This window comes from Apium graveolens, chromosome 2 (assembly GCF_009905375.1).
Source record: "Apium graveolens cultivar Ventura chromosome 2, ASM990537v1, whole genome shotgun sequence".
In the NCBI taxonomy this organism is placed as follows: domain Eukaryota; kingdom Viridiplantae; phylum Streptophyta; class Magnoliopsida; order Apiales; family Apiaceae; genus Apium; species Apium graveolens.
Window position 1 is genome coordinate 16,767,109 of NC_133648.1, and position 25,968 is coordinate 16,793,076.

At 34.4% G+C, this 25,968-nt stretch overlaps 1 protein-coding gene and 1 long non-coding RNA gene across 6 annotated transcripts; one reads left to right on the forward strand and one right to left on the reverse strand.

The window, feature by feature from the left end:
- Window positions 1-13,801: 13,801 nt before the first annotated feature.
- LOC141705837 (uncharacterized) lies at window positions 13,802-15,248 on the forward strand. Its single transcript, XM_074508717.1, has 5 exons — window positions 13,802-13,930; window positions 14,092-14,347; window positions 14,526-14,740; window positions 14,836-14,964; window positions 15,040-15,248. The coding sequence occupies exons 1-5, from the start codon at window positions 13,880-13,882 to the stop codon at window positions 15,187-15,189; spliced, it is 801 nt and encodes a 266-aa protein (XP_074364818.1). The 5' UTR covers window positions 13,802-13,879; the 3' UTR covers window positions 15,190-15,248.
- Window positions 15,249-17,084: 1,836 nt separating this feature from the next.
- Window positions 17,085-24,382, reverse strand: LOC141707040 (uncharacterized). 5 transcript variants are annotated; one of them, XR_012568952.1, is made up of 7 exons: window positions 24,097-24,378; window positions 23,255-23,531; window positions 22,991-23,070; window positions 22,581-22,891; window positions 19,504-21,792; window positions 18,897-18,978; window positions 17,085-17,327 (listed from the first exon to the last, which is right to left on the reverse strand). It is a non-coding gene; the product is annotated as an uncharacterized LOC141707040 (long non-coding RNA). The 5 variants fall into 5 exon arrangements; XR_012568951.1 differs by having other exon boundaries at window positions 19,504-21,850; XR_012568950.1 differs by having other exon boundaries at window positions 19,504-22,891; window positions 23,255-23,487; window positions 24,097-24,382.
- Window positions 24,383-25,968: the final 1,586 nt, after the last annotated feature.

Genomic DNA, 25,968 nt, shown 5'->3' on the forward strand with positions numbered 1-25,968 from the left:
ATAAGAGGAACAACAAAAGATATACTAATTGGAAGAAATCAAGATCTGGAAAACTTGACAAGTCAAAGGAGAGATGTTATAACTGTGATGGAATTGGACACTTTGCAGCTGACTGCAGAAAACCCAGAGCTCAGAAGAAACAGCCTTGATCTCAAAGAAGAAAAACTGGGATGATTCATCAGAATCAGATGATGAGGTCAATTATGCTCTCATTGCAAATGCTGATACTGAGGCTAACATTGGTGAATTAAAGATACCTCAGACTGTTCTTACTTTTGATACTGATGATATCTATGAATTAAGATTATTTCTTAAAACTCTGCATGTTAGTTATAGGGATCAAACCTTAGAGAATAATAGAATCAAGAGTAAAAACTCTGAGTTAAAGAAAAGGAATGATCACCTAGAAATTGAGTTGCTTTCCATGCTAGAAATTCAAAAAGAAAGGGATAATGTTGTTTATGTTAAAAAAAATTGTTAGAAAAACATGCTTATCTAGAAAAGTAATTAGCTAAAGAAAGAGAGGTTATTAAACTTTGGACTAACTCAGGAAAAACAACTCAGGAAATTTTAGAGAATGGTTATTGGGGATGAGGATTAGGATATGCTTCTAGATCTAGTTATGATAAGAAAATTGAAAAAAAAATTGAGAAAACTGAACGAGTAAATACTGATAGCCAGGTCAAACTGAACAAGGTTCGGAAAAAGAATATTAAGTTTAATCCAAGTGCTAATATTGTCAAGTCAATCTATGAGGAAGGTTCAACCTCAGCACCTAGATCAAACTTAATTACTGATAAGACCGAACGGGATCACACAAAATCAGTAAATATTGACTCAGAAACAGCTTAAGCAAAAACTGAAGGATTTATACATGAAAGGCAAGAAGAAAAGGCCTAGGAAAAATAGGAATGACAAGGTAGGTGTTAATAAGAATGGTAATTATATAACTCCTCCTAATGCACCTCTTAAAGGCCTGTTTAAATTGTGACAGCACTAATCATCTTGCTAAATCTTGCAGGAAGAATAAAAAGATAAATATTGTTCCTTCCAAATTAGAGTTTAGGAATAGAACAGTTAGATATAATCCACAGAGTCCTTGTTTCCATTGTGGTAGTGTTTGACACTCTAATTATACATGTAAAGCGTATCACAATTTGTATTATAATTATTATAAACTAAAACCCTCTTTAATTAAAGCAAAATCTATTTATGCATGTATAAATACTGATAATAAGGATGTTAACATAAACCCTGATAAAAAGTCTTTTGCTGCATATCTTAACTGTAATAACTCGAATTTTTGAGACTTTGTAAAACGCTTGGTGAATAGTAACCCTGACAATCGGGTAAAACTTTTTAGCACACACTATGTTGTGCATGAGAAATTTAGTTTTCGAGTCGATAACATGATTATACATACCAAATAAGTATCTTTCTTGCATTTGCTGCACACTCAAACTTTAAAGTATATCAAATGGATGTAAAGTGTGCATTCCTTAATGGTGAGTTGGAAGAAGAAGTGTATGTACAACAGCCACCTGGCTTTGAAGATCCAGAATCTCCAAACTTTGTATACAAACTACTCAAGGCTCTCAATGGATAAAGCAAGCATCTAGAGCATGGTATGACACACTGTCATAATTTTTACTTAAACATGGATTCATTAGAGGTACAATTGACAAGACTCTCTTCTACAAGCAGCATGGTGGTGATATGATCCTAGTTCAGATCTATGTGGATGATATCATTTTTGGTTATACTAATGAAAAGCTATGTCAAAGGTTCTCAAAACTCATGTAGAGTGAATATGAAATGAGAATGATGGGAGAGTTAAGTTACTTTCTTGGACTACAAGTCAGTCAAAGAAGTGATGGAATCTTCATCAGCCAAACCAAGTATGTTAAAGATTTATTAAAGAAATTTGGTATGGTTGATTGTTCACCTGCATCAGCACCTATGTCTACAGCTACAAAGTTGGATGAAGATAAGAAAGGAAAAAGTGTAGACATTTCAGGTTATAGAGGAATGATTGGATCTTTATTGTATTTGACTGCTAGTAGACCAGACACTATGTTTGCAACATGTCTGTGTGCAAGATTTCAAGTCAATCCAAAAAAATCACATTTGATGGTTGTGAAGAGAATTTTTAGATACTTAAAGGGGACTCCAAAGTTGGGATTATGGTATCCTAAGGGAACAGGATTTGAAGCTGTTGGATACACAAATGCAGATTTTGCTGGATGCAGGGTTGACAGAAAGAGCACTAGTGGAAGCTGTTAGTTTCTTGGACAAAGACTTGTATTCTGGTATAGCAAGAAACAACAATCTATGTCAACTTTCACAGCTGAGGCTCAATACATAGCTTCTGGAAGTTGCTGTGCTCAAGTGCTTTGGATTAGAAATCAGCTAATGGACTATGGCCTAGTGTTACACAAAATTCCAATTATGTGTGACAATACTAGTGTTATATCTATTGTAGCTAATCCAGTTAATGATTCTAGAATAAAGCACATTGATGTAAGGTACCATTTTATTAGAGAACATGCTGCAAATGGTACCATTGAGCTCATTTTTGTTCCAACAGAAAAATAATTAGATGATATTTTTACTAAACCTTTGGATGAAGCTACTTTAACTAGACTTGTAGGTTAAATTGGAATGTTAAATTCTTCATCCTGAAGGCAGGAACTCAGCTAATGTGTTGCATCAGATTGATTTCTAATAAATCAAATTTAATTTGATTTAAATGGAAATTAACTGGAATATGAGTTATAAATATTTCAGAAACCTCTGTATATTTATTTTTCAAACTTCAAAATTCAGCATGGAATTTTTTAATTCTGAGAAAACTATCTAAATGATAATTTACATCTTCAATATGTAAAATTAGCATAAGACAGGTTCAAAGAGAACAAAAGTATATAGAGAACTGAGTTCTCGATAAGTTTAACTGACTTCTCGTCAAGTCATTTTAAGACTTCTCGAGTGAGTTCTCGATAAGTCATTTTTCTGACTTCTCGAAGGACTTCTCGACAAGCATTATTAGGACTTCTCAATAAGTCATTGTAGAGATCTCGATAAATGATAATTCACAAAGCTCTCTACAAGTATAAATTTTAGACTTACCAACAACTCAGAACTGAAATAATTTGATTTAATAAATTATTTTGGTAAAATACTTTTGTTAAAATCATTCTGATTTTATTTTAATTTATTCAAATAAAAATTGGAAAAATTTCAGTCCACCAAGGACAAATTGGGTATTTATTTGACATCTCGATAAATGATTTTCTAGTTCTTAACAAGAGTCAGGGAAATGACATATCGCTATGTATCTATTCTCTAAATACGACTTCTCGATAAGAAAATTCTAAACGTTTATGTTGAGTTCTCGACAAGTCATTTACCTTTTACTATAAATACCCAGATTTCTCGACATACACCTCTTTACGACTTCGAAATCTCTAAGTGACCTAATTTCTCCAAATCCAAACCGTTTTCTCTTATTTCAAGCTCTTTATCTCAAATTTTTCTTACTCACTCAAATTCAAACACTTCAAATAGCATCAAACACAATTACACCTTTTATCCCAAAAGAAGGAACCAACTATCTTGCATTTACATATGCAAACCAAGCTCCTGGAGCATCAAGAGCTTTGTGAAGTTTCTTTCTAAAACATACTTTGCAGGTGCTCTAACTATAAATTCAGTATTGTACTTGGACGTTCTTAGGGATATCTGGAACACGGCTGTGGTGAGGACAGTGGTGCATGAGAACCATGTTATGTCCATGGTGGTTAACTGCTCCATTCAAGGCCAACAAGTGGAGTTTTCTGAAAATGATGTCAATGTGTCTTTGGGCATCCCTACTGACAATCTGGTGTAGGTTCCAACACAAAATGAACTAGCTGAGTTCATGAAATTCATAAAATACAATGAGGGGATCAACTTGGCAAGCGTGAACAAGAAGTACTTGAGGAGGGAATGGTCTTTCCTTTTTTATTCAATTTTGAGGGCATTCACCTGTAGGAAGACAGCGTATGACAACATTTCAAGTGTTATTCAGAAACTGGTGTACTCCATGGCTCACAACAGACACCTCAATGTAGGACACTAGATAATAGAGGAGCTCAGCACCAGGATCACAATGCCTTTGACATCAAGAGGTAAGGAAATCTTTCTTCCTAGATTTATAATGTCTGCTTTAAATCATAAAGTGCATGACATTCATATGCTTAATGGTATAGATAGAACTAAAATAGGAAACCCTAAACAAGTGTCCAAAGTTCTATTTGGCTCACTCATTACAAAGAATAAGGTACTTGTAAGTCTTAGAATCACTCCATTTATGTTAGAAAGATTCAGGACTTACCCTTACCCTATGCCTGATATATGGTCTACAATCACAACTAGTACAGTAATGGCTCATGTACCTGTGGAAAAACATACACAGGAACACCAACAGGGGTCTTCCCAAACTGAGACCCCTCTTTATTTACCAATAGAAGCTTGGAAATCAACAACTCCATCCTCTCAAAAGCGTGAAGTGGGTAAAAAGAAGAGAAAGCAGGTAACCCTAACTATAATTAATGAGAGTGGTGAGGATCAAACTCAAATAGAGTCCACCCTGGTCAAGAAACCAAAGAAGACAAAAAAAACTGAGTTGACCACTCAAGCTACCTCTGCATCCTCCCAAAAGGATGTAGTTGCAAAAGAGGGAATAAAATAGACTCTAGGGGCATCCTCTCAACAAGGTGTCTCTCTTGAAAAGAGCACTCTCCCTAGTGCACCCTGTAAAGAGTTTGCACCAACAGTTGAACACATTCAAGTGTATGAAAGAAGGAATAAGGATGGCGCACACACAGGGAGCACATCTTTTGAAGCTCCCTCATCTATTCAAGGGGGGCTGCCAACACAGTTCTGAAATCTCAAATCTCATTTTTAAAATTTCTAAATCATACAATGAGACACTTGAATATAATTCTCAATTGTTGCTAAAATCAAGTGACAAGGTTCAAGAAACTATGCTCACCACCCAGGAACCACATTTAGTTGGTGAGAGGCTACACTCTGGGGTAGACCTTGATGACACCAACACAAATATAGGGATTTCATCAGTTTTTACTAAAGACTCTATGATAGTTACTCAAGCACCTTCATGTGCTAAAAAATCTTCAGAGATTGATAGGTTTGAGGGTAGTACTCCTGAGGGGAGCTATCTAAATCCTCTCCAATTCAATTGGAGGTTCCTCATAAAGGGACAACTCCCCTCAAAACCCTAGCTGAAATTGCCTTAACAATTGAAGTTAGGAGTCCAATTCCCAATGAGCCTATTATAGGGGAGGTAAGTCAGGCACATTCAAGTGCTAGCTCTCTATAAGAAGGGAAAGAGTTTGAGGCCATGGTACATGACTGAAACCTGGTCAAATCCCCTCCAATTTAATTGGAGGTTCCCACAAGTTGTGAACAACACATTGTCATAATCACAGTTCTAACAAGATTAACTGACAAAAGAAGGTCACTGACCTACAAGATTTGCAAGGATTTACTAAGCCATTAATGGAAAGCTTTAGAGATAACTTATAGTAGGGTTTAGTACATCTTATTGCATGCTGTGTAAACCTGTGTTTACTAATCTATAAAGTAAACACTGATCCTTTGTTTTAAGAAGTAACAAACAAATCTAAATTTTCTTGTACTCTCTCAAGATAGAAGCTGAGTTCTTTACTTACAAAGAACCCAGGATTTATAGCAAGACATAATTTAATTTTAACACAAAATTAAGTGAGTTTTAAAATATTGTGTATGATGTTTTATTTCTGCTAACATATTATCACTGCAATTCTATTCTGCTTTGTTCACCATCCATAAAAGTTTGAAAAAGGCTAAAAATATCTAAAACACATTCACCCCCTCTGTGTTGTGTTCAATATCTAACAAAGCTTTATATAAGCTTCTAATTAAGGTTTGAAGATCAGTACCTTAAATCTGGGTCATTGGGATGTTCTGGACTATAAGACATGTGGACATCTGTGATCGACCAACGTGTCCCCGGATCCGAGCCGTTGGAAGATTCCAAATTTCGGCAACATGGACGGCTGGGATGTAGCCCGTGTCCAGGTGTCCTCTTCTATTGTATTCTGGGCCTTGGGCTCTTCTTATTGGGCTTTCCCGGAGCCTATATTAAATATGGACGAAACAACCCCGAGTCGCGATTAGACCATCAGAACTTCCACGAAAACTCAAGAAGTCTTCCTGAAAGTTGGGGGTAAATGATATGTATGAAAAGTAATCTGTAAATACATAATTAATGATGAATCAATTTTTTCCATTGTTGACGAGAAAGTCCATAGTTAAAGGTCGTGAACACTACGACCCAAGTGAATTTATGGCTTGGGGCGGCAATCACGGCCCAATGTATGTCCTGGTGACCCGAGTAGGTCATGACGGCCACGACCCAAGATGGGTTGTGATTTCCATAACCCAAAATGAGCTACGTTATATGCTTGCCGAATTGACCTGAAAACGAGGTCCACAATGACACCAAAATAACGTCCAACGTGATACAGACCCCTACAAGCAAGGATTTAAAATCCACCGTCCAGAGGAGTTATACTTACTATCTAAGTAGGATCTGTGTCCACCTAAAAATATATCTTCGGCTTGAGCTCTACAACATAAAGATACGAGGCATCTTGTGAGGACCGTTAGTCGCGAAAACAAGCGCATCCATTAAAACTCGAAACTCAACAATCCTAGTATTAAATACAAATGAAACCCCTGTTTTTATTCCACAACAAGTCTCGTACGCTTATCATATATAAGAATATAACTTGTTAAATCTTTAATCATATTTTAGTTATGATTGGATTAAGAAATTATATCGCAATTGGTGTTTAAATAACATTAGAAAAATGTAATAAGTTTCTATGATGATTGTATTAAGAATATAATTATTCAAATAAGACATAATCTTAATCGTCTTTTTTTAATTATATCATATCAATAATTAAGATTATTTTGGAGGTACATGACCAAAATTTTGGATAAAAAATCCATTACGCTTATTTTATATAAAAGATATAATAGAAAAGCATTATTTATTAAAAAAAATTATTCATTTATCTGATAAGTTATTTTAATTTTTGTGCATTACAACACAAAATATGAATGACAGAATAGTAGTTAATGATAATGATAAAATTAAAAAATAGAAAATTAAAAAAAAGGGCATCGACGACACATCGATTAAAGTTGGGTAATATATCTCACATTAATAGGATACTTTATATATATATCTCTTTAGTTAATAATTATAAATATGTCCCGTGGTTAATTTTTAACTCATATAAACCAAACCAAACGTACCCAGTATATCACGCTTAACGCAGGGTCTGGGGAGGGTAAGATATACGCAGTCTTCCCCTCATTCCGAAAAATGAAGAGGTTGTCCCCGAAAGACCCCCGGCTTGTGTGTGCGTGTCAAAATACGTAATAAGTGAAAATAACAATTTAACATATACGCAAGAATTAATATCAACTTCAAACAGACAAAAAACTGATCACTTAAATTGAAAAGCGTCGATACAAACCTTAACCAATGGTATTTTTCACATGGGGTTTACCTAATTATTTGTTACTTGTTGTTTTGTCGCCCGCAAGTTACAGATTTCAGATTTCGATATCGGGAATTGAAACTCAACCAATGGGGCAAAATATGTGTATGAAATATGGATAATGAAACAATACATAAAAGTTTATAAAATAAAGGAAGAAGAAGATTGGATTGTTAGAGAAAAACGGTAATAAAAATGCACGATAAACATATAAAATTAATAAAAAAATGATTGATACAAACCTGAGCCCATGGTTTTTATTCACATGGGACGTACATGACGATTTTCTAAAATTTAAATGCTTTATATATCTGCTGGTTCGATTTTGTTCCGCGAGGTGGTGGTGAATAGAATGATTCATCATTCATCTTATTCTCTTTATCCAATACCGACACCACAAATCATAATTGACAATCGCGCCTTCTTCCGGATCATAATCCGATGGTCAATGTCCTTTAAAAAAACAACAACTGCTAGTAGAGGACCAGACAAATCGCTAAACAATAGGTTTAAATATATGTGTGGCAAATGTGCAAATTATTCAATTCGTGTTGAATTTTTGACTCATATATGGCTCATATATATGTATAATTAATATATTTTTTACTATATATGGCTAAAATATCCCTAAAATAAATATATAAGATAGAACCAAATTTAGTTTTAATATATCATGTAAAATCACCTGCCATTTATGTTGCACGTGTAAACTTCAGCCCATGAGAAAAAATGCAAGAATTTAAATCACCTAATACTTTGAGAAATATTTTTCAATTATTTAATTGTTATTTTCTTTCGTCAAACCTATTAACATTTTTGACTAATTGAATAATTATTGTCATTTGTTATATAAAATATAGACAAAATCAACTTATCAAAGGAAAGGATTGTTGCACTCTCTTACTTTTGAATGAATCGACATTTGTGGATGTTTATTCATTCGAGAGTTTTCTATATTTATTTAGAATTTATAAACCTTATTTTAGAGCAACATAACATTTTTTCCTTAGTACTTATAACAACTAATGTAACTAAACTTCATTTCACTTTGTAGCAGGAGATGTCATGCACACAATAGTCAACATCAATATTATATTTTAAGTTAAACTTTTACTTCTAATTTCTAAACGTTAAAACTTCTAGTTTAGAGTATGGCTCAGTTATAGAGAAGTCCAAGAGCAAAAGAAGCATAATCATAATAACTAAATGAACATGTGAAATCTCATTCTTTGTGTATTCCCCAGAGAAGCCAATAAAAAGGGAACTTATCACATTATTTCCCAACTTGAAACTTGTATCAACTTATGTCACATGATGATTGACCATGTAATAACATTGTTTAACTCTAAGGAATGTGGTTAGTTGATGACAAATTTAATGTGTAATATAACAACATATTAGATAAACATAATCTTAACTGTTAACCATAGTAATATGTGTGGCTTATCACTCTGTCATGTAGTTATCTTTACAAGCTGTAATCCATGTAAATAGGAAGTGATATGTTTCAATACTTGTATATATAGAGAGCCAAGCTATAATTGAAAAAAAATAACTTGCATTGTCTTTATGGTATCAGAGCCATTAACGGCATAATAGCCAAAAACCTCTTCACAATCATTATAACCTTTCTTTTTCCTTTTCCCTTCATCAAACATGGGAAGTCAAGTTATTAATTGTGCAGAAGGAAATACTATCCCTGCAATCGAGCACCTTTTTCAATTTAATCCTTCATCACAATTACCCATCAAACTCACCAACAGCACCAATTTCCCGACATGGAAAGCACAAATCAAAATGCTTCTTCACGGGCACGGCCTTTTTGGTTTTTAGATGATTCAAAACCTGCACCATCTGCCAAAGTCACTGTTAATGAAAGAGAGGCGGTTAATCCAACCTATAAATTTTGATTTCGACAAGACAAATTAATCCACAATGCAAGTTTAGCCTTTGTTGATCCCACCCTTGCATCCATGGTTGCGCATACATTAGCCCATAATGCAAGGGGAAGCCTGGAAATCACTCCATTTAACATTTGGCAACAAGTCTCACACTCGAGTATTCAATTTGCGTGACCAGCCGGGTAAAATTACACGTGACACCAGATCAATGGGAGAATACCTTCATGGGATACATATGGTAGTTGATGAATTAGCTGTTGCCGGTCTTCATGACATAAATGCTGAATTGATTGTAAAAATACTTAGTGGCCTGAGCGATGAGTATAAGAATATAGCATCTGCGGTGCGAGCTGGGGAGTTTTCAATTTCTTATGAACAATTATTTGGGATGTTAAAAGACCAAGAACTAGTCCTCAAACATACTAAGCAAAAAAGGGAGTTTCACCAATTATTGTTGCAGTTGCTCAAAAACCATTTCACCAGCATCGTGTTGTTTCGTTTTAACAACAGGTGATCAACTGTCACCAACAACCAATAATGACGTCATTCAGGCTCTTTACCTTACACCAATTCTAACCTCTTCAATCCAACATATGATCCATACAAATACATCGTGGTGTCCACATCAATAAATTCGTAATTCTTTTACTCGAATCAAGTGTCAGCTCTGTGACAAACCTGGGCACGTAGCAAAAGTGTCGTTCGCGATCTCACAATCATTTTGAAGCAAAGGCCAACCTTGTGCATCACACCAACCCTACTGCCACACCTTGGATTGTTGATTCATGGGCATCTCATTACATCACCAATAATGCTCATCATCTCACTAGTGTTGCTGAATATTCCGTTCCAGAAGAAGTCTCTTTGGGTGATGGTAAGACTATACCAATATCGCACACGGATAACACTATTTTATCATCTAATTCACCACTTTAAATTAAATAATGCCCTTTGTGCACCAGATATTCATCAAAATCTTCTTACTGTATTAAAATTTTGTGCCGACAATTCTGCCTCTGTTGAATTTTTTCCCACAACTTTCATCATGAAGGATATGAATACGGGACTTCCACTCGTGCGCGGCCAGAATAATGGTGGACATTATGAATGGCCAGTACCTTCAAATAAATTCTCAGCTTCTCTGATATTTGCTTCTAGTACTCCAACGTTTGCTCAGTGGCTCAAAAGGCTTGGCCAACCCCATTTGCAGTCTATAAAATTATGTTGAATAAGCAGTCTTTGCGCCATTGTGCGGACAAAGATTTCACTTTTATAATTCTTGCTGCATTAGTAAAAGTCATTATTTACCATTTTCAAATTCCTCCATTTGAAGTGTTGGATCTCTTGAACTTGTACATTGTGATGTTTGGGTCCTTCCCCTGTTATTTCAGTTGATCATAAATCATATTATGTCCTATTTGTAGATTACTATGGTAAATACTCATTGTTGTACCCCATAAAACATAAAAGTGATGTGTCATCTATCTTTACAACTTTTCACCCGCTGGTTGAGCATTTCTTTAACACTAAACTCACTACTCTTTATACAGATGGGGTGGTGAATATCAAGGGCTTCACAACTATCCTAAAAGTAATGGCATTCAACATTTAATCTCACCCCATACACACCACAACGAGTCTCCCTAGCGATACGACGTCATAGGCATTTTATATAAACTGCAAAGACATTACTTTATGATGTTTCCCTTCCATCTAAATTCTGCATGTATGCATGCTGTATATCTCACTAACAGAATGCCTACTAAATCTTTGTCCCATAAATCACCATATGATTCATTATTTCATGACATACCATATTATTCAACACTTCGAGTTTTTGGATCTTCGTGCTACCCTTGGTTCGGCCTTACACCCATAATGACTTGAATCATATTCTCGATCTTGCATTTATCTAGGATACTCAATTCAACATCATTGTCATCGATGCTTTGATCCTTCTAATGCGAAAATTTACTTGTCTGGAGACATGAATTTTAATGAATATGTTTTTCCTTATTAGACATAGATTTGGATTATTCCGAGCCCCGGAACATCTCCTCATATTTGCATAATATAATTCGGGGATTTTAAGTTCGTTTATAAAATTATTTCCATTGAAGTACATTGCATGGATATTAGACATCTATACTAGTTTTGGCGTGAGCTCTCCTGTGAGATTACTGTCATCAAACCCCAAAATCTAAGTCCCTTAACTTTGAAATGGACTCCCAAAATATCACGCTTCAACATCATTGAACTTTGAAATGGACTCCCGAAATGTTACGATTCAATATCATTTCATTTTGGAGAGATACAAGATATTTAGTCTTGAAAGTGATCATGCAACTCAAGATATGACGTATAGTTACATTTCTATTTCATTTCACTTTTGGTGAGATCTAAGATATTAAATTATTTTGTTTTTGGTGTTGTTTATGTGCTAATAATAGTAAACAAGTTAAGTAGAAAGGTTACATATGTCATCAAAAAATGTGAAATGGTGAAATTAACCATAATTAATATAACATAATTATTTTTTTTTAAAATGAGACATTTATAAATTATATCAGAAATAGCATATATTCATAAATGATTTTTGAAAATGGACATAACAGAAAAAAAACCATTAAAGTTTATTCTAAAAGAAAGTTATTGAAATCTCGGATGTTGAATTTCGGAATCTCTCTCAAAGTGTCTACATATCTCTATATCTATTATCGGTCTCTTATATATATACAATAGAGCAACTAGGGAATTCGTGAAACAATTTGTTCATATTAAAATTACCGAATTATCCCTGTTTTAGTAATTATTTTCATTTAATATGCACATATCAGTTACTCTAATTTAGGGATCATTTGCTAAATCTGAATAATTTATTCTGAATTATTAAAATATCTGAATGATTAATAATCTGAATTCTGAATAAATAATATCGTTTAATTAAACAATTATTGAAATTTCTAAATGATATTAATCTACATTTTATTTTTATAAGTGAATAACATCATTTGACAAATACTTTTAAAACTCTATTTCAATAATATCAGTGTTAAATAATATATTTTTAAGAATAATACTTATAATTTAAATAAATATAATAAAAGGTATTTTCACTTGCCAGTAGATTCTAAAGTAATGTTAAAAAGATTACAGTTTTTTTGTACAAATTAAAAAATTATTGAATTTTTAAAAAATCAAAATAATAGAAACAAATAATAAATCAAGAATTAAAAAAAATAATGATAAGTATATTTTTTATGCCATTGTCAGTTGTTTTTGTTAAAGGTCATGTGGAACTGGGCGCATCCGTATGCTTAAACAAAACTCTTAACCCTTGAGCGTTAGTTTTTTGTTTGAATGATTAAGGAAGTTTTTAAAGATTAAAAAGAAAAATAAGAAAAATAGAAAGCCAAACAATCTTAACAAATCTAAATTATTAAGGTAAGTTGATTAAGAGATATCAAGATAAAAACAAATGACAGCATGTATTAAGTACTAACTCATTATTACATATATTTATTACTATTTCGTTATATAATATTAACAATGTATAACTATATATAGATAAATTACATACATTTGTAGGGCAAAAAACAAGATTATATATTATATATAGAGAATTTACTAAAAATACTAATTTTTTTAAGTTTTTTTGCAAAAATACTATCTTTTCAAATTTATTGCAAATATACTATCTTAATTACAAATATACTATCTTAATTACAAATATACTATTTTAATTATTCAATAATTATGCTATGCTGACTGTGCGATGACTAAACCTATACTGCCTGTACGCTGACTGTACCAAGACTGACGTGACAGTTGACGTGGCACTTGGGTCCCACCCAATGCTGACGTGACAACTGACGTGGCACTTGGGTCACACCCAATGCTGACGCGACACTTGGGTCCCACCCAATGCTGATGTGACAGTTGACGTGGCATTTGGGTCCCGTACAATGCTGACGTGGCAGCTGACTGAGCAGGATATGTGGCTGCTGATGTGGCAGTGGGCCCCGCAGGGGAAGCAGCAACCAAAATCAACCTTAAAAGCAACCTTAAAAAGTATTTTTGCAATTTTTTTAAAAAAGTGACAGTATTTTTGCAAAAATGTTTTTAGCCTTGGGTATTTTTCAAAAAAGCCCTATATTCCAATAGTGGTTTCGAAAAGAGCTAACTTAATATATATTAAAAAGTAAGGTATCCATTTAATAAAAGAAGATGGTAAAAACAATTTAAAATAGAAACTACTTATTACCTTGTGCCAGACAGAAGGCCGTATATCTGAATTGTTAACCATATTTGAGTGTAAATAATTGGGGGTTTAGTTTGGAAAGTGCAAACTGATTGGGAATGGATTCCAAAACGGTGAAGAAGGAAGAATTCAATGATACGGATTCCTATGTAAGTTGATTAACACATTATTCAATTGTTAACATTCACATGAATTACTACATGTCTACATATTAGTAATGTTTACTCATCTGTCTACGTATTAATTGTTAAGATTCACATGAATTATTCCTATGTTTACTCCATTTATTTTGTACGTGTGTGTTTTACAGTTGATTCAAACGCCCTTGGAGGCCCAAGTAAATAAAATTGTGAGAAGGGACATCATGTTAGGTATGATGGAAGTTGTGAAATCGGAGTTTCAGGGTGGAGCTGTTAGAATGAAATTGTTTTTGGTGTCCCAAGCGGATCAAACAAAATCAATTGCAACAACCCAAGCAAAAAGGTTGTGGGTTCTGGTCAAAGAAGCTTTCTCTCACTCTGATAAAATGAAATCTATCATGGACACTTGGAGGTTGGACACAAAAGGTCAAGCTCCCTTCTATTGTTCCCTGGATTTTCAAATAATAACGCCTATTATGTTGCAATCTCAAATAATAACACCTCTTCACTTGAATACCTCCAACGTATGCCTCTCATTCTATTAGTAGTGGGTACAACTTGATATAAAGTGTTCACTTAATATATATATTCATTGCTTTCACAGGGGCTAATAATTTGTCGGTCCCCAAGGCATTCTTCAATGCCTCAGAGTTGGGGTTAATTCATGTTGGCACTAGGATGGAGAACTGCCTCTTTGCAGCACTACACCAAAGGTCATTGTATATTGCAAGTAAGGGGTCAAATGCAAAAGCCATTTTGGGACGGAGAGGTGCAAATGGACGACTGCTTACTTCAGTGATTTTGCACAACAAGGCTGTGGTAATTCTGTTACTGCATAATAATAAAACAATGCGGTAATTTGTTCTTAATAGAAACATATGCTTATATCATCGATATTGAGCAACTATATGCAGGGTCATAAGGATATCATTTTGACCAAGAAAATTGAAAAAGAGGACCTATTTCTGATTATAGCTGATGGTATATGGGATGTTATAAAAGAAACCGACGCTTCAATAATTGTAAACAACGCATTACTTGATGTAAGGACCAAACTTGTTTACTTGGTATATAAAAGACTAAACATTTGCTCAAATTAACATGTTTCTGATTTCCAGGGACTTCAAAGGGCTAATATAGCTGAAAAGTTATTGAATGAGGCAGTTCCAGAGGCACTTCCCTCAGCAGATGTGGACAATAACTGTGGAGTACTGGTAATACTCTTTAAACAAAGGGGAGCCACTGGTCCAAGGGACTTCATATGCTAGTTTGAGCAATTAGATTTTGTGGCTTACAATAGTCAGTCAGTGGCTTGTAAAAGTATGTCTATCCTCTATATAAGTAAATTGGATCTCTGCTGCTATCTTTATTACAAAGTTTATGACACCAAACCTAATTTCAAGCTCTGCAAATGTTTACAAATAGAAATTCAAGCTGACCTGTTGTCTTTTTTGAGCCAAAGGTGTATATATTCTTTTACTTGAATTTCTTAGTAACTAAGACCAGAAAACCCAACAAATAATTTAAAATATTTTTGTTGGATTTATAGCGCCCTCAATTTTTGGAAGTAGAAGAGGTTCCAGAGGATGACTACAGTCTACCTGCTGCCTCTGTCACAGGCAGAGGTTTAGTAAATTTACTCTACCTATAGTTTTCAAATAACACAAGCGTTGTTACGCATTAGCTGAACTTAAATTCATTTAGGTCTTTTCTTTTAAATGGTCACTCTTTAAGGTTGGAGTATCTACAAAAACATGCTATGTATAGGCCCTATCCAAGCATGTACATGCTTTACTCGGAAAAGTTTTGCATGGGTTCAATATTATTGTGGCTCGGAGCTTTCTCTTAATCTGCCAGTCTTTACACCATTTCCAGGTCTCACCAACCTTGTGTTTTCGAACTTATATTTGAGTTTGTAGTTGTCCCGGGACCTGGAAAGCAGGGATACTCCACTTTGGTGGTGAGTCGCACACTCTATACGCGACGCGTGCGGGGGTGCGCTGCGGTGCGTAAGGGGTGCATCACCTGGCGTATCTGTGCAATTCATCAATCCGATACATGGGGGGGCGAGAAGGGGGTGCGGGAGGGGTATTAATTGTAATTTTACACCAATTTTAAAATAGGAAATCTTGCAGCTGCTCGTCTACCCATCTCCGACGCTGGCACCTCGTACAAAATCCGGAACCAGCATCTCTCCTTTTTAGTTTCCTCGCTGCTGTGTGTGATCGGAAGTGATGGGTTTATTGACTTCATGTAAATAGCTGTGTAGCCTGTGTGTATGTATGAAATTTATGTGTAATACTACATAAGTGGGTGCTTGTCATTTATCTGTGTATTTACGTCACCTGCTTACTGTTTCTTTTTAATTTTTACTCCCTCCGTCCCAATTTATCTGTCTTGTTTGACTTTTTGCGGTCAAATTGACCGAACTTTGACCAAAAATTTTATATATTACGTTATCAAAAATATTTATAAAAATTATATCATCAGAAAGTATGTTTAATCTAATTTAATATGTATTTTTCAATTTTTCAAAATAATAAAAAAATAAAGTTTTATTTACGGTCAAAGTTGAGTCAATTTGACCATCAAAAATCAAACAAGACAGATAAATTGGGACAGAGGGAGTATCTTTTAATTTCTTATTATTTTTAATATTTTCCATGAAATATTAATATATATTATGTGAAGAATATTTCTTCTTGATTTTGCTAAATTATTATTAATTATATATAATATATATTTTTAATATTTTCAGTATCCCCCGGACCCGAATCCCCATTTTTTAGAATTTACCAAATTCCCGTATCTCCGCACCGCGCACCAAAGCACCCGGACCGTGCTTCACAGCCCAGGACATGGTACAAGGAAAACCTTAAAGACTTGCATGAACTACTTGTCCCCAGATATGGTACGCCCCAAACTCCAGACAGATAATTGCGTATCAAAAATCATTATCAATCTTTAACAAGTGATACACTGTACCAAGTTATCTAAATCTTAACTGGGTAGGCACTTGATAATATCCTTAAATAACTTAGTAGTCAATAAACAGTCCCATCAACCCATCTTCCTCTTTTTGCTAGTATTATTATAATCAATTAATTATATATCTATCCTCTGGATGGACCCCAAGCACAGCAAACCCATACAACACACGCACTAATCATAAACACCACCAGGGCCACTTTCATGATTTAACAACATATAAGAGTACGCATTTTTGTCAACAGCATGGACTATATTCTTCCTACTCCACTTTTTTACAAATGAATATAATCATAACATATAGCTGTGTCAAAAATAGACTAAGAAATGCTTACATCTGGTTGCTCGTATGTCTTTGAAGATTTGATCATTCACCTTGGACTTTCATTTTTCCAATGATACTGCATGAACAAAAGCTCTGCAAAAAGTTGGCAATGCATCATTCACCGATAAAAATAAAGGTAGATAAAGTTGTATTAAATGTTCTGAGAAAAGATAATAATGTTCAAATCAAAGGTTTACAGAAATGCAGAAAATATATTTGACAGCAAATGGTTCTCATATTGTTATGGAACTAATACTATGACCTCTTTGTGTGCGAGATTTAAAAGGCAGGCTGCGGATGTTTCAAGTTTCACCTAACTATCTTTCGCTGTAAAGCACCAAGTTCGAAGGTGTCATATTGATCACTATATTTTGATGATTCTATCATTTTTGCAATTATTGTTATCAAATGTGTATATTTTCTGACAATCAGCACGCAAAAACTTAGTTAATCAGCAAGCAAGTAGATATACAAGTACTATAAGTAATATCAACTCACTAACCGCATAATTCCAACTTTATCATCATTAAAACTATACTCTAATAGCCACGGGTAAATTCACAACAAACCTTCATAGTAAAGAGAAAAATCACAAGCCTAAAAGGTGAAGTGCCTCACCCTAGAGGCTCACCCTGATACCCAAATATCCAACACAGTCAAGCAATATACAAAGTCCCTAGAATTTATATAACTGATTACCTAGACTTTTAACATCAGAGAGTTAAGGTCTCATAGTACGATTGCCAATGAACTACTGAGGGAAACACGGGAAAAAGCATCAAACAAACTATTTAAATATACAGAATATCAATTTTATTACAATGTACACAATTTGTTTTTTGTCACATCTAAGCGTATGAGAGACTGTAGCTTTGCCTGCCCCTATTTCACATATAATATCGCCCACTTCTACCTATCATTCCAAATTTAAATACAAAAAACTGAAATTTAGACATTCAAAACATACTTTCAAATCCTGAACACGGGCTTGAGAGTCCACCACTTGTAGAAAACCAAAAAATATGACTAAGTGGGACTAATCCTATTTGAGCATAAACTGGTTGTCAGGGAAAAAAGGAACACAAAAGCCTATCTCTAAACAAAGTTGAGTTGGTATGAAATGAATGCATGGCACTCCATATATTCCATTTAGTCACAATATGATAATAGTGGAAATGGATTTAAACTTTAAACAATGGCAACCTCTCAGCCTTGACAGAATAAAAACCATTTAGTATAAAAACTGTACCTTTAAACCTTTAAAACTACAAATGGCTTTATAAGAACTTCTTACTTAGCAAGGTACATAGCTCAGGCCGTATGATTAATGATGAAAATTCCTAAATTCGCAACATCATTTATTAGCTCTGTGATTTAAGTACATATTCAATTCTGAAGGATATATTCAGGAGAAAGCATTATTCTTTTAAGAAATACAAGTCAAAAACAATAGTAATAGAAGTCATACAACCACAATTAATTATTATCCTATAGCTGCTACAACAAGAAGATGCTTTGTATCTTTTCAGAAAATGTAAACATGATATATCACTTGGTGTTTAGTTCTTATGAAAACTTGATGCACGATAGAAAGGATCTGAAATATAACTTTGGACAAGTGTCTTGTAACAGAGAAGTAAATGGATGTCGGGAAAATAATACCTTCCTCTGAAACAGCTCTCAGCCAGTAAAAAACTTCTATATATGTACCCTTCAGTCTCAATCCAGTGATAGGCCGATTAAACTGAGACAAAGTATAAAAAAAAATTAATAATTAAACAATTAAAAAAAAATTACGAACTAAAAAATCAGGTACAACTCTACAAATCAGAAGCAGTCGAACAATACAGATGAAACATGATAAATGAATCACTATGTAGAGAGTGTGTGTGTGTGTACAAATCATATATGTACAAATCGATTCATTACTGTTGTGCGAACTGTGAAAAGAGAATATAGATACCCTGCAATGGAATACGCTTGATGTGGTATTGGATTTAGAGAAAGGGGAGGGGTTGGAAGCAGTGGTAGGGTTGCAACAATAATATTAACAAAATTTACAGAGCATCCGTTCAGCAACAAGAAAGAAAGATCTTGCATGGCTGACAACGTGGATGCTCAGCTGGAATAAATTATATCATGAATAACTTGTCTCAATCCTGATCCTTGCTGGGCAATTAATGATATAAAAAAATTACTAAAATAATATGGACGTGTTCACTAAAAGAAACAGTAAAAAAATAATATCTATTAATCATGATGCACGTACCTAGAGCATCACTGTCATACCTACAACTTTCCAGGTCAAATTGTTTCCCCCTTGACTGCATTTTATATGCAATGCTGGTAATAGACCTGCGATGGGGAAATGCACCTCAGCCGCGGCTTAATCTGTCAGCAGAGGAGATGCCGGTACCTCCAAAAGCATCAACAGTTGACAGTAGATGGATTTTTACATTTGCTGACCACCATTTCCTCCATAAGGTACACTATATAGCTAACAGTAGGCTGACGCACTGCTTGTTAGTTCACATGCCTCTGGTCCCTCGTCCCCTTATTCCACCAGTATTTGCGGACAAAATTCCAAATCGACATACCTTTGACCAGCAGTCGGGACAATATTTAATTCCCTCAACAATTGAATGACAGGCACAATACGTATGCCCGTAGCTATGACAAAGTACCATGTCTTAAAGGATCAGTACATCCAAAGAAGAATCCTCCATGTCAATAGCCTCGGAATTTACGGAAGTTCTTAGAGAAGTAAAATGTTACCGCACTCCCAAATACCATGACTGTCAATCATTTTCCGGGTGCTGCTTCGTGAAGTAGAGGAAACAGTATCATAATGCACATTATTAGAACCTGGATGACCATTATCTGCTTCTGTTCCAATAAATCCCAGTAGATTTATTCAAGAATGCATGTCTAAAGACCTGGTTGCAAAGCAGCATTCACAATTTGTAGCAGCGACAAAAATGATCCAGCTTCCCGGTGATTAGTGCCAATGTCATACCCAGAACTTTTTAGTCAGATTGTTTCCCACTTACTGCCTTTGAACACGAGTCTCTGCTTGTCTATTTTAACACGAGTCAACTGAAGATGATGCAGTTAAACATTCTTCCCATTAGAGCTTCTCAAGCTATATGCAATGTGTCATAAGAATTTCTACTGGCCGTAAAAGACCTACTCTGGAGAATTGCACCTCAGCTGCCACTTAATCAATCAGCAGTATGAGATGCCTGCAACTACAGAAGTTATAGTAGAGAGATTTTTACAATTGCTGACCACCAGGTACACTATAGATTACAGTAGGCTAACGTACAGCTTTCTGGTTCACATGCCGCTGATCCCTTTTCACTAGTATCCATTGATAAATTTTAAATTAAAACACCTATGACTGCAGTCTGGACAATGTTTAATTCCCTTAAAAATTGAATCATTGGCAAGCCAATGTCTTCAAGAATCAGAACATCCAAAGAAGAATTCTTCTTGTCGAAAGCCTCAAAATTCACAGCGGTTATTAAAAAAGTAAAATGTAATGTCATTCTCAAGTATCATGACAGTCAATCATTTGCCAAGTGCTCCTTGAGAGAGAGGAAACAGTATTATAATGCACTTTACAAGAACCTGGATAAAAATTCTCAAATCTTGTTCCAATAAATCCCGGGAGATTTCAAGCATGCCTGTCCAAAGACCTGATGGTTACAATGCAGCCTGCACTCTTTGTAGCAGCGAACAAGGATGTTCCAGTTCCCCAGTGTTTAGCGTCAATGTCATACCTACAACTTTCCAGGTCATATGGTTTCCCACTTGACTGCCTTTGAACACGAGTCTCTGTTGTCTATACGAACATTAGTCAACTGAAGATGATGCAGTCAAAAAGCCATTTCCATAAGAGCTTCTCAAGCTATCTGCACACTGTCATAATATTACTACTTGGGGGTATAAGACCTGCTCTGGAGAAATGCACCTCCGCCTCCCCTTATTCTGTCAGTTGTAGAAGATGCCTGTACCTCAGAAGCATCAACAGTTGACAGGAGAGAGATTTCTACAGTTTTTGATCACCAGTACCACCATCAGGTACAGTATAGTTCAGTAGGCTGACGTACTGCTTGCTGGTTCACATGCCTCTGGTCCCCTTCTTCCATCCAAAATTGAAACACCTCTAACTTGCAGTCTGGATATTTAATTTCCTCATCAACTGACTCACCGGCACAAATACGTACCCCCATAGCTTTAATAGGGTACCATATTTTCAGAAATCAGGACATCCAGAGGAAAAACCCTTATGTCAAAAGCTTCAGAATTCACAGCATTTATCACAGAAGTACAACGTTATTGCTGTTCTCAAATATTATAATGGTGAATTATAAACAGCTGCCCTTCCCCACTATGTCAGCATACTTTTCACGTCTGATAATTTTATTTAACGACCAGCCTTACCAAAGTCCAAAACTTCGTCATGAGTACACATAAGAAAAGCCTCGACAAAAGCACTAGTTACATCCTCCTGATGTTGCTCAGCTCCTTCTGTATCAAGTTCTCCATCAATGACCTGATCAGAACTTGCATTGGTGATAGTTGTAATTGCATGTTGCACAGCAGTTGTAATCCTTCCATCAAAAGTTTAGCTTAAAACACTAGATTACAACGGCATGGACATACGTTGTGGCAATTCTCGGTAATGGTACAAACATAAAGACATCATCATCTCTTTACGGGTGTCAGCATATGATTTATGTGCATATACTTCTAGCAGTAAAAAATTGACTCAAACGAGGGAAAACATTCTTTCATGTTTGCACACAAAGAGAAGTTACTTAAACAGTAGTGTATTTTAATATTTAAAAATTACAGTGTAGTATCTATTGGTCTTGATGTTTGCAGCATATTTATATGTATAGCTCAACAAACCCCAGCTGAGACTAATTTCTTTCATAGTTAAGACTTCATCTTAACAACTGCTGTATCGATTTCCTGAAAAAAAAATCGATGAAAGAATTTTCCCCGTCTCAAAACATTTAACTTAAACATCCCTAGTGCATAGCTATTAAAAACCCTCGACGTTACACAATATATATTCCGAGATAGTAAATGACATTAAAAAACTTGACTCCAGTTTTCAGAATCAGGTAGAGCAAAGCTATTCGGTGCTTAATGAAATCATATTAAAATTATCTTCTTCTTTCCACTTTGCAATTCCGTTAGAGTATTACATGAATTTATGTAATGAAAAAATCGATTAACATCCAGGATATCATATGCTGAAGTGCCAAAGCGACTCACATGAACTGATCAAATAGTAAATCAAATAATATATAGGTCAAACAAATTGCAAAATACCATGTGTTCCAGGGATCTTTTTGGAGCAGGTGGGCAACCGATCAAAACGGTTTCCTCTATAATGCTGAAGCTCTATTATTTATTTAACAGAAACTACAAAATCAACATCATCATCACCAGAAGATTGCAAGTGAACCTTCAATTCAAGAGCGAAACCGATCTCGATCAAGACTACGTGATGAATTGACTGTCTGTGAAATCAGGTAGGAAACTCTCTACATTTCTGGATGGTGGTGAGGATCCCCTCACATATGATACTGGTTGCTCAATCATGGAAGCACAAAGATTGGAAGGCAGATCATAAGAAAACCCTGAAATGTTTCATGGCAAAGCCCTTAGTTCTGGTGGAGTGAAGTTTCGTCAATTATTCTCTACAGGGGAAATACCCTTTATACAAGAAGATGCATTACCAGCACGTCCTTCCTCTTGCTTGGTCTATAGTACTGCGAGGCTAAGGAGATAGGCGACATAATACTTAAATCTTTTCTATCTGTTGTCAGGCAAAATAGCAGAGTATCACATTGTTGTACGATTTTTTAAATCGTTTAAAAGGGAAAAAAGATAACAAAAGTGTAAAAGAGCGGAGTGTCAATAAATGTGAACTCCAGTAAAGTGAAGTGAGATATATGATATTTAGCAAAAAAAAACAAGAAAAAGAAGAAGATAAATGATACCAGTAAAAGATCACGAATTTGAAATGGAACGACTTTGCGATCTTCCCCCCAGTGGAAGATTAAGTCCAGGTACCTAATCATGAGGGAAGAGAAAACCGGAGTGTCTTCAAAATCATTGTCCGACTAAAGCAAGGAATTATATCGAGATCTTATTCCCAGTGTCTAGAGAGTATATGCTCAAGACTATGTCCGCAGTCCCATGTATTTGTCTACCTTCAGTCTCCTTCAATTCCCTGGAGGGCAAACATCTCACCAAATGAAGATAAACACATCTGTACTGTACAAAATTTGCAAAGAGAACTTAAAACGGCCTGCACTTCCATTAAACTTAGGTGACATCAACCAAATTTCCAACACTGAAAACTCAGAATTTAGACCCCTCCAACAACTGTAGAACCGGATTCACAATTGTTTCTAATAAAACACAGGCTACAACTATTGAAGTCATCATTTCGTATAAGTTAAACTTCTATAGAAAAATAGATTCACTTATACAAATTTTGCTTAAAAATTAAATAATTCTTAATGGAATATGAGGGAGTTATTCAAATTTTGCTTAAAAAATACATACTTGATACATCTTACTGGAATATGAGAGAATGAGAGAGAGAGAGAGGGGGGAGGGAGAGGGAGAGCGAGCGAGAGAGAGAGAGAGAGATTTAACATTAACAGAAACGAATAGCAAAATAATTCATGAATCAATAACCAATTCAAGATCACACCTTTTCATTATAATTCAGTTAAGAAACTCATCAAAGATATAAACTTGATTATAAATACATAGAATTAAACCATCAAAATAATCTAATTGTCATTTAAAGTTGGAAGTTGGATTGAATTACCAGTGGAGAATTCAAAAAACACCATATTTGAATTCGATCTTCTTAAATTCAAGACTTTGTGTAAAAACAGAGTGCATGTCTTTTTTTCGCTAAATACAGAAGTGCAGATATCGGTTGTATGTTTTCAAGATATATACATATACATATATGTATATGTATATGTATACATATATGATGGATATAGATATATGATATAATAGAACTGAAGAAGAGGAAGGAGGAGAAGAAGGAAGAAGAAGAAGTTGCAGCCGCCAGAGGTGATTAGACTTTTTGATAATGCTGTTTAAAAAAAAGGTTACATTTTAATTTTTTACTATTTACAGCTAATAATTCCTATATCAGTGATTATTTACAACTAATTACAAGTTACAGGGCTCTGTATTTATCTACTGAGACTATTTTGTGGAGTCTACGCCTAATCTGTTCATGAGCATGCACTTGAAACTATCTATAAAAAAAAATTGATATAATAACTTATAGGGTCTATGCAATAAAAACCAATTTAGAATAAAAATTAAAAATTAAATAAATTTTTTTAAAATTTAATTCGAAAGATAACACATATGATATGCAAATCGATCATTGAGAGATGTAGAAAAATACAGTAAAATCGGATTTTAAAAAAAATTACGGTTTGACGGGAAATATCAAATTAAAAATGGAGGGGAAAAGCTGAAATTTGGTGTGAGAGGGTGCAGGGTTGTTGGGTGGTGTGATTTAGGAGGATCATTAAATTAGGTAGATGTATGATAATTTTTTATTTATATATTTGAAACGAGTGATTTTTTTAAATTTTTGTGCGATTATATTAAATTATATATATATATATTCACATAATTAGACCGGTTTGATAGAATAACTAGAATTAGAATTGCATGATGAATCACAGCTCCTTTTACGCTGGGTTTCAGAAACTTTCTTTGTAGAGAAAAGAAAAAAATGTAAAGAATACATTTCTTGAACTTGTTCCCCAACAACTTTTATGAAAGAAAGGAAAAGAAAGCTGCAGATTTGGGAAGAAGTTTTCTTTATTTTTGTCTCCAAAATCTTCTTCCCACTTTTGGAAAGATTAGGAGAGAAAGGAAAATTGGTTATTTTCTATTCTTTTCTTTTCTACCCTAGATTCAGGAACACAGCGTAAAAGGAGCAGCCAAAGGTGACAGCGACGATCCTGTCAAAATTACTTACTCTTCGAATGATATATATACCAATTTTTTTATATTAACAATACTAGCTTTACAACATGTGCGATACACGGGTCTTTATTAATATTTTTATATTATTTAAAATTATAATAAATTACTTTTTAGATAATTACCTTATTAGTATATTTATAAATAATAATATAAATATTTTTTATTAGCGGGATTTGAACCTGAATTTTTCGGTAGTGTATAAATAATATTCCCTCCGTCCCTTTCAATTGTTTACATTTTTTAGAGAGTGTCTGACACGCATTTTAAGGTGCATATAAATTATAGTTATGTAATTTTTTTTTTAAATTTTTTTTTCTGAATAAAAATTAAAACATTCAACTTTTATTCAGAAAAAGAAAATTGTAAAAATAAGTTACATAACTGTACTTTTTATGCACCTTAAAATGCGTGCCGGACACTTCCCTAGAAATGTAAACAATTAGAAGGGACTGAGGGAGTAATATATATATTTGCTGTTGATGGGATCGAACCTGAGAGTTTTAGTATTGTATAAATAATAATATAAATATTTGTTGTTGGCGGGGTTCGAACCTGAGAGTTGGAGTAGTATATATTATTTTAGTATTTCAATCTAATGGTCCTGATTATTGATTAAAAAGATCCGACGGTCATAAAAAGGGATAACCAAACCAACCAAAAAAATGCATACCAAATT

Excerpts from the sequence above, each read along its gene's own strand:
- LOC141705837 (XM_074508717.1), top strand. The coding sequence starts at position 13,880 with ATGGATTCCAAAACGGTGAAGAAGGAAGAATTCAATGATACGGATTCC. Across the intron at positions 14,348-14,525 it reads TTGGAGGTTGGACACAAAAG|GGGCTAATAATTTGTCGGTC; the intron begins GTCAAGCTCCCT and ends TTGCTTTCACAG. Across the intron at positions 14,741-14,835 it reads TTTTGCACAACAAGGCTGTG|GGTCATAAGGATATCATTTT; the intron begins GTAATTCTGTTA and ends AACTATATGCAG.